This window comes from Marmota marmota, unplaced genomic scaffold, assembly GCF_001458135.2.
Source record: "Marmota marmota marmota unplaced genomic scaffold, marMar, whole genome shotgun sequence".
NCBI classification, from domain to species: Eukaryota; Metazoa; Chordata; class Mammalia; order Rodentia; family Sciuridae; genus Marmota; species Marmota marmota.
Genome location: NW_026000172.1, coordinates 1,239,438 through 1,248,512, shown reverse-complemented (window position 1 = coordinate 1,248,512; position 9,075 = coordinate 1,239,438). Strand labels below are relative to the sequence as shown.

The 9,075-nt window shown below is 46.5% G+C and overlaps 1 protein-coding gene across 3 annotated transcripts in view; it reads left to right on the top strand.

Annotated features, from left to right (window-relative positions):
- Positions 1-172: 172 nt before the first annotated feature.
- Positions 173-9,075, top strand: part of Polr1a (RNA polymerase I subunit A) — a 61,539-nt gene continuing 52,636 nt past the window's right edge. The window contains exons 1-4 of one of the 3 annotated variants that reach the window (XM_015506356.2): positions 173-331; positions 2,451-2,655; positions 3,768-3,917; positions 8,248-8,355. In XM_015506356.2, coding sequence (XP_015361842.1) covers positions 255-331; positions 2,451-2,655; positions 3,768-3,917; positions 8,248-8,355 — 540 coding nt within the window. In that variant the 5' untranslated portion in view covers positions 173-254. Of the gene's footprint in view, positions 332-2,450; positions 2,656-3,767; positions 3,918-8,247; positions 8,356-9,075 lie in introns of those variants that run through there. The other 2 variants (XM_048787789.1, XM_048787790.1) reach the window with 2 other exon arrangements.

Here is a 9,075-nt window from a genome sequence, read left to right as displayed (position 1 = left end):
AGCCTCACTGGCCTCCGAGGAATTTATTAAAGTAGTACCTCAACGTCTCGCGTCTTTTTGGCTGTTTTCAAGGTAAAAATGGGAGTCGGAATCCGAAGCCATTCTGCTTGTCCCCCCCCGCAGCGGGGGTGGTGCTCGTCCGCGCGGGCTCCGGAGGCCGCGTCCGCGCATGCGCAGTAAGAACCGCAGCGTGGCTGCGGACCTGAGGCTGTGAGGGAGTCCTTTGAGGTACCCCGGGCCTCGCGCTGGCAAGGATGTCGGGCTCCAGGCACACGCCCTGGCGGCGGCTGCAGGGCGTTTCCTTCGGGATGTATTCGGCCGAGGAGCTCAGGTAGGCGGGCGGGCGGCCGGTGGGCTTCGCGTCGGCTCCGTTCCCTGTCAGGGCACCCTGCGGGGCTGGCTCCGGCTCTCACGCCTTGCCAGCACCCCGCCGCGTGTCCCGCCTGGCCGCCAGGTCGGGACCGTAGCATTCCAACTCGCGACTATACTCTGAACACGTCCTCCTTTAACTTTCATGAGAAGTACCTCTGCTGTCCCTGCTTCGTTTTCAGCTTGTCCGCCCACTGACGCTTCCCAGCGTCCACGTGCGCTCGTCGCGCACCGCGGCGCGAACCACTCACTGGGGAATGAATGTTGGCGTCCCCGGAGGTCCTTTTCTGGTCACTTTTCTTTTTTTGTAAATATTGCCCCCCATACAGTGTCAACACTTTCGCTACTGGGACTCAAATTTAAATCTCCAGCGCAAACATCTTCCTGAAAAGTCACCTGATTTCCCATTTACTCAGCTGTTTCTGAATAAATATTTGAATTTCACAGAGATCTTAAACTCATACATCAAAAAAATCAACATTCATTCCCCACCTCCAGCTGAGGGAAACCTGCATCTTCAAAATGGTGATACCTCTGTCCTGACGCGTAGTTTACTTACTGAACTCTTGCAGTGTGTGACCTGCATATTTTTCATCCTTCTTTTCACCCCCCATTGCCTTTGCCTTAGACTAGATCCTTTCCTAAACTAAGAAATTAGGAATTCTTTTCTAAGGAATTTGAATTCTTTTTCTCCCACCTTCTCCTCTTCACCCTGATGCCTATCCAATCCCTTCACGTTACAGACAGAATTAGTCTTTCAGAGTGTTAGCCTTAAAACTCTCCAAAGGTTTTCTGTTACCCTCAGATAAAAGTTACTTTCTTAGCATAGCCCACTTAGACTCCTATGATTAGGCCAATGCTGATTTTTAGCTATGGCATGACCCTTTTCTCGCCCTCCTGGACCTCTTGGATACTGCAGAAACTGCTGTCATATTTCAGCATCTTCAAGCTGTTTCCTCTGCATGCAACATCCTTTTAGCCAGAGGGACTCACTTCACTCTGTCCCCACCAAGCCTAAGGTCTTGGTTTAGTGTCCTTGTTTTCTGAGATCTTTCTGTGTGTCCTGCCTACTTTCCATGCATGTTTATATTCGGTTCTTTTCTCTATCCTTGAATTTCCTGCTGTATGTCTCCTTCCTTTCTTTTATCCTCCAGTCTGGTTGAATGCATGGATGAACTCCTGAGCTACCAGTCCAGTCAGTAACATATGCTCACCCAGAAATTCTAGTACAATTTCATCCAAAAGCAAAAATGTTTTAGGTTGCTTGAATTCTTCAAAAGATACTTGTGGAGTTTTCAGAGAAGAACATGAGCAAATTTATATCCATTACTAAGATCATAGACATGTTTGGATTTGGAGTTGAATGTAAAGCTAATACAGTTGTTATACAATCGCTCCTCATGCCCCTCTCCCTCTACTTTTTGGCAACCAACGTTTTGCTCTGTAGCCTTCCATCTCAGTCTTATTCATTTTTTATCCTTAAATCTGGTTGAATAAAAAGATAAACAAACTCTTGAGCTACAGGTATCAATGATAATAATGTGCTACCCTAGAAATTCTAATCACGTCATGTTATATTTTAGCAGCTTTCTATCAGGGTAAATGTCAAGTCCTTAAAATTACCTGGAAGGGTCATTCTACTCTTCTGGTCCTTGACCTCACCTCTCTTCCAGGTACCCTGGCCTCCTATCCCACCATGCACCCACTTCAGAATGTCTGCACTTTCCTGCTGTTTCTATAAAGCCCTCTCTGCTCAGTGACCGCATTTGCTCCCTCATCTGTTTCAGGCGTTTGCCCAGGTATTTCTTTGGCGTGGGCTTTTCTGGCCACTGGCATACCCCTGCATTGTTTGTCTTCCCTCCCTTGCGTTATTTTCTCCAGCATTTTCTGTCTCTTCCCCCCATTAGAATGGAAGGCCTACAAGCAGGCATTCTTGTCTGTTACCCAGCACCCAAACCTACATCTGGCCCATGGTAAACATCCAGTAGGTGCTTGTTGAGTGTGCGAGTGAATGGCTAGAGGAGCTATGCTCAGCACTTGGTGGCCTGAGTTTTTTTTTTTTTTTTTATTTATCTCCTTAGGAAATTAAGCGTTAAATCTATCACAAACCCTCGGTACCTGGACAGCTTGGGGAACCCATCAGCAAACGGCCTATATGACTTAGCTTTGGGCCCTGCGGATTCTAAAGAGGTGTGCTCCACCTGTGTGCAAGATTTCAACAACTGCTCCGGACACCTAGGCCACATTGAACTGCCACTCACAGTGTACAACCCGCTCCTCTTTGATGTATGTGCTGCCCAGGGGATTGTTGGGATTGTGTGCTGATGGGATTGTGAGGGCCACGTCTCCCCAGCAGGGTGTGTGGGAGGAGGTTGCATTCCTATACTGTGAGTCACTTGAAAGAAAGGGAGTACCTTGAGTAGCAAAATGCCACACAGATTGGGGTCCTTTTTATAAAATTCTTGGGACCAAAAGTGCTGTGAATTTTACTCTCAGATTTTGGAACATTTGCACATACGTGTTGAGACCTCTTGGGGATGGCCTCCAAGTCTAAACATGAAGTTCATTCATGTTTTACATGCACCTTATATGTATAGCCTAAAGACAATTTCATGAAGTGTTTCTAAAATGCCTGTGTTTTAACTGTGACCTGTCACATGAGGTCAGATATGGAATTTTCCCCTTCTGGTCTCATGTTGGGATTTTTGGATTAGGGATGCTTAGTCTCTAGCTTCATTTTACCTATAGCCCTAACTGAAATTTCAGCTTGATTCCAATTGAGAAGAACCACAGCATGATTCTATTCACTTAGGGGGAAAATGTTCAGATTTACCCTCTGCAACTTTTGTTACAGGGCCTTTGTGCCTTTCAAAAACCTGCGTGGCTCCTCCTAGTAACAGGGAACTTGAGTGGAAAGGCCTTTGAGTCCTTCTGGTGAGTCCTTAGGGTCTTGTTCAGTGGCAGGAGAAGCAAAGCCCCAGGAAGCCCAGGAGTTAGATGAAAATGGAGCTACTGTCTAGGGCCCTGCTCGTGCGTGTTTAGCTCTTTACATCAGCTAACCCAACCTCCAGGAGTGTTTTTTAAGCTGAGGTGGTGGCGTACATGGATGTGATTTGTCTGTTAATCTGTTAAGAAAAGTTGTTTCTGCTAAGTAGTTGAGTTAAAGTAATTCCCAACCACAGGCTATACATCTTAGTAAGTAAATTTCAAATTTTAATGGGTTAAAATGAAACCTTAAAAAAAGAGAGGAGAACATTTAATTAGGATCAGAAAGGCCTTTCTACGTGTCTAGGCTGCTGTGGCATTCTTAAGGGAGTGGAATCTTGTGAGTGCCCTGGGAATCCCGTGAGCACTTGTCTCTTTTTAATGTCTTGTATCTTTTTATCCTCTCTTTTCAGAAACTCTACCTGCTCCTCCGAGGCTCCTGTTTAAACTGCCACATGCTGACTTGTCCCCGGGCTGTGGTTCACCTCTTGGTCTGCCAGCTGAGAGTTCTGGAAGTTGGGGCCCTACAAGCAGTCTATGAGCTGGAGCGAATTCTGAGCAGGGTACGTGGAAAGTGGTGGCCATGGGAATGCAGAAAGCCAGATGGTGGGAACTGAGATATTTGTATGATGTTCCTAATTGCCACCCTGCTAGTCCCCAGAATATGTGATCTTTATAACTGGGTTGCAGGAGCTGGGCATAAGAACCGAGGCTCTACAGTGGTCAGAGTAGTGTTGATGAGGACAGCAGGGAGAGGCGGTATAGTGAGCAATCTCCTGCCCGGACCCGGGTCTGTCCATGAGCCAGCCATCTCCTGCCGGGACCCAGGATCCTGGAGGGACCCAGGCCTTTTGATTATTACAGCCCTTTGGGCTGTAGAACATTCTAATGTAGGAAATTCTTTTTCGTGACGATGAATTTTTTTGAAGATTCTGGGGCAGCTGTCCTACAGCGTTTCTAACACTCTGATTTGTCAGATTATTCCTCATTAGATTGGCCTCTGGTAAGAGTGCAATCACCAGGACCGGGGAGAGTTTGTATTGTGTTGTTTCGGGGGATGCATGGCGTCAGGTTATTCCACTGATGCTTGTGCTGTGTGGCTATTTCGGGATAAGGTGGGGATCCCCGGGTCTCTGTGCTCCAAAGAGTGTTTTTTTCCTTTCATAATTAGTATTTAGTGTAGGCTTTCTGGTGCTATTTTAAAAACCTTATTAAAATTTTCACTTTCTGTGTTAGAATTCCAAAATACTATTAATTTTCATTTGAAGAAACCTTTCAGAACTGTTTTATCAATTTTAATACTTTTCCTGTAGCTGCTTTCAGATTTTAAGTGCAGTCACATCACCTGCAAAATCTGCTTTGTTTATCTGGTGTACCTTGCTCTGGTGGCTGTCTGTGTTACCAGGTTGAAGAGGTAGTGGGACGTCCTCATCTTGTTTTTCTCACAAAGAGAAGGCGCTGGCCTTTCCTTCGCACTCCTCTTGAGTACTGAAGTCCTGAAGACTCTAGGAGAGCAGAACAAAGTGGCCTCCACAGAGGCGGGGCCCAGGGTGAAAGTGTGCCCTCCAGCAGGAGAGGAAATACTCTGGGGGCATCTAGCAGAAGCATTGGCCTACAGAGCTAGAAGGGGTCCCTGCATGTGTGGGCAGCCCTGCAAGGAATGCCAGTGCTCAGACAGGGTGAGGGATGTTCATTTGGAATAAAGGGTGAGCATGTGATATAAGGCCAGGTCAGTGAAAAGGTACCTGTGTGGTGACCCCAAAGAGGGTAAGGAAGAGGCCGGCTAAGGGGTTGGATTGGCGTGAATGTGAGGGTTCCACACAGAAGAGGGTGGTGGCAGCCATGGGAGAGGGTCGTGTGCATGGAAAGGGGTTGATCAGATCAATCGGAAGTGAAGGACAGTGCCAGCTGCATTTCCCCTGTCAGGGAGAGCAGGAAGCTAGAGTCTGTCCTGCAGTGTGGAGATCAGACGTGTGCGTGCGTGCGTGTGCTTGCCGGTGCTATGTGGTTTGCCCCTCAGAGGTCTGGAGTGTGGTCGCACGCACACATGTAGCACGAGACCATGCCCTGCTGACAGGGCCTCTGAAGAGATGGCCATCCTGAGGCTGGGACGGCAAGTGCCAGAGAGCACGATCGTGCTCAGAGAGTAAGGGGAACACATCGGAGAACACAAAGGCACACATTAGCTGAATCTGGGAAAATTCTAACATAAAAATAAGTGACAATAGTAAATGATTTCAACACATGGAATTGAATAGGAACCCATGAGTTCTCACTGGTGTAAGTGGAAGAGTGTCTAAAGTGCAAGTCCTGGGCCCTCACACACTCAAGCACCATGCCATCATCTTGTAACAGCAGAGGCTGGGGAGTAGGGGCTCCACAGTAGGGGAGGTCGGCACTCCCTCTTGCAGGGAGAAGGATGGTGCTTCTGGGTGTTCTGCCAAGATGGCCCGGCTGACCTTGACCCTGAGGATATATCCTGTACCTGAATTGAAGTACAGTCATGGACCTTGCCTGTAATGCGCAGAAGAAGCCTCAGTGCCTTCAGAGACTGAGGAGCTATTGAGAGGGAGAGATTTGAGACGTGACAAGGAGTATAACAGGTGGCTCAGAACGGAATGCTTTTTTTTTTTCTTTAATTTTTTTTAGTTATGCATGGACACAATATCTTTATTTGTGTGTTTATTTTCATGTGGTACTGAGGATCAAACCCAGTGCCTCACATGTGTGAGGGAAGTGCTCTGTCACTGAGCCACAACCCAGCCCAGAACAGGATGCTTTTTGCTGTAAAAGGATGCTATTGCGTGAACTGACAAAACTTGAATGGTATCTGAGGATTAGGTGGTAGTGTTTTATTAATTTCAATTTACTGATTTGCAAGTTTTTTTGCTTTGGTGATTTTTTTTTTATTTTTTGGTTTTTTTTTTGAGAAAAAGGAAAAGAAGGTTTATTACTTTGCTAGGAAAGAAGAAACACAGGGGGCTTCTGTCCCAAAGGATGTGATTCTGCCCATTAGTGGGAACATGGGGCTTTTAAAGAGGTGACTCAAAGGCTACATTCCCTGTGCTCTCTGTTGGAGTTGACATTTATTAAAAAGTCAGTTGCATGGCAGAGCAGCAGGGGCTACATTCAAAGCATAAAGTAGACAGTTATACTTCCACAGTCAACTTCTCCATTCCATTTCTATAGGAAAATGGGCAATAGTATCTCCATCTGCTTCCTTATTCTTTTAACTAAGTAACATAGTGAAATTACTTGATTCCTTTCTAATGGTGACTTTGGATTCCTGGCATAAACTCAACTTGTTCTTGATGTATTTCTTTTTATATATATTACTGGATTGGATTTCCTAATATTTTCTTTATGATTTTTGCATTAATAATCATGAGTGAGATTGGTTTGTCAATTTGCTTTCACATATTGGCCTTTTGAATTTGGAAATGTAGATTTTTCTCAGCCTTAAAATGAGTTAAGGAATCTCTCTCCCTAAAATGCTCTGGGAGAGTTTGTGGAAGATTGGACACACCGTGTGTCAGCAAGATGGTGCTGGGCATTTCTCCTTGGCAATGTTCTGACAGTCATCTCCACTTGACTGTAGAGTAGCAAAACAAGACCCCAGCTGTGGCTCTGGGAGCCACCTGAACTAGAAACTCCATGCCCCAAGAGGAAGCAGTGTCTTTAGAGTTCTGTGGGCTGAGCTGCCGGGGACCCCCCCCCCCCCCAGGACATGCTAGTCAGGGAGGCTAGAGGATGTTGTTCTAGGTCATCATCTTTCTAGTCCAGATGCAGTCCCAACCAGTTGGAGTCATTTTTGCCCTCAGCAGTATTGCCTAGTAACACAAGTTACATTTCTACATTTAGCCACATTTCCAGGGGAACAGAGCTAAAAAGGTAACCCAGGGTCAAATTTGTCCAAGGGGGGGTGGTTCTTAAACCTTTACTCTACTTAAAACTACTCTAAGTAAGTAGCATTTTTCTAGGGATTTGTTCATCTCATCTAAAGTTTTAAATTTATATGCACTAAATTACTTGAGGTATCTACTGTCTTTGAAATTCTTTTTAAAAATATGCACATAAAAATGTGATCGTTTACAAAATGAAGATATTGCCCACATCCAGAAACCCACTCTTCTTCCCTGTCCTTCTGCAGTGATTTTTGACTTTGGATGTATTTAGAGATCTGTCAGGAAAGAGTTCGAGGCCTGGGATGCTGCTGCTTTCCTCCAGAGAGGCGTCTGGTTGCTTCTGCTGTGTGTTTGGCTGCACTGCCAACCTGTACTGTTCTAGTTCAGGCTCAGAGCTTAAGGCTCCCTGGACTACCTGAGTGATTGTGTGAGGGCTGGGGATCCTAAGGGGGTGGCCCTTGGGTCCTCTCTTACTGTGTGTCGCAGCCGATGTCCTGTAGATTTCTGTCCTGGCATTGGCTCTAGGCTTTGATCGCTGTCTCTTGCACTTTTTGAGGGTGTCAGAATTTGCTAATTGGAAAATGTGCAAAGTGCTGTCATATCACAGCACCAGGGAGCCTTGTGGACATCTATGTCCATATCTTCCTTGGAGGCAGAGTGCTCAGCCACGCCCATGTTCTCTGTAACCTTGCCAGATTTCTGTTTTCCCTTCAGTTTGTCCTGTCAGGACCCCAGAGGGTTAAGATTACAAAGCCATCGTATCTGTCTTGGTCCTTTGCAGTCGTGGTTTATGCTGATTTGCTCTGTGGAGCCAACACATCGTTGCTGGAAGCAGGTGTTTGGGATGTCACAGCGCCTCCCTGCTCTGAGGTGCAGTGTGGCATCATGTGCTGCTCTTCCTCCAGGCTCGCTCTTCGCCCTGGCAGAGCTGCACGTCAGACATATGCTTTCTTTGCTCTGATAATACAGTTTTTCTTTTTGTTTTCAGTTTCTGGAAGAAAATGCTGATCCTTCTGCCTTTGAAATTCAGGAAGAGTTAGAACAGTACACAACCAAGGTTCTGCAGAACAACCTCCTGGGGACTCAGGGCGCACACGTGAGTTGTCACTGTGTCTCTTCCTGTGACACCGGGTTCTTGGTGTTATTACCATGGTTCCCTCTGTACTTTCATTTGCAAATATTGGCTATCCAAAGTAGGTCTGGATTTAAATTCCAGCTCTAACTCTTTGGAGGCCTGTGACCTTGCAAGTTATGTAACTGCCCCTAGATGCCCATTTTCCCATCTTTACTGCCTGCTGCAGGACCAAAGATAGGGGATGACATAGGTCATTCAGGTATAGTGTCCACCAGCACCCACTCTGAGAATATGAACAGAAGAGTGAACACCCTCAGTCAGTCCTAGTTAGGAAACAGCTGTTTCCTTCTCTCCCTCCTCCAGTGCCTCTCTAAACCACTGCTGCCCTGGCCACCTCTCCACAGCACTGTGTAAGCATCCATTTAGTCACTGAATGAACGAATAGGGTAGACAGTTGACTGCAGTACTGATCTTGAGACCTGGTTCATCTTGTGCACAGTCCTTCCACCAGAGGTTCTGATTTAACTGGTCTGGGGTAGGGCCCATGTGTAGGTTGCAAAGCTCCTGGGGCCTGTTTGCACTGGGCACAGAACCATGTGGATGTGCCTTCCTCAGAGCCCAAGGCCCCCTGAGGTGGCAGCAGCACAAACAGCAGCTGCATCCAGAAAGCTTTGGTTTAAAAATTAGAGTAACTGGCATTTGTTGAGTACTTTTTGTGGTACTGGGGATTGAACCCAGGGC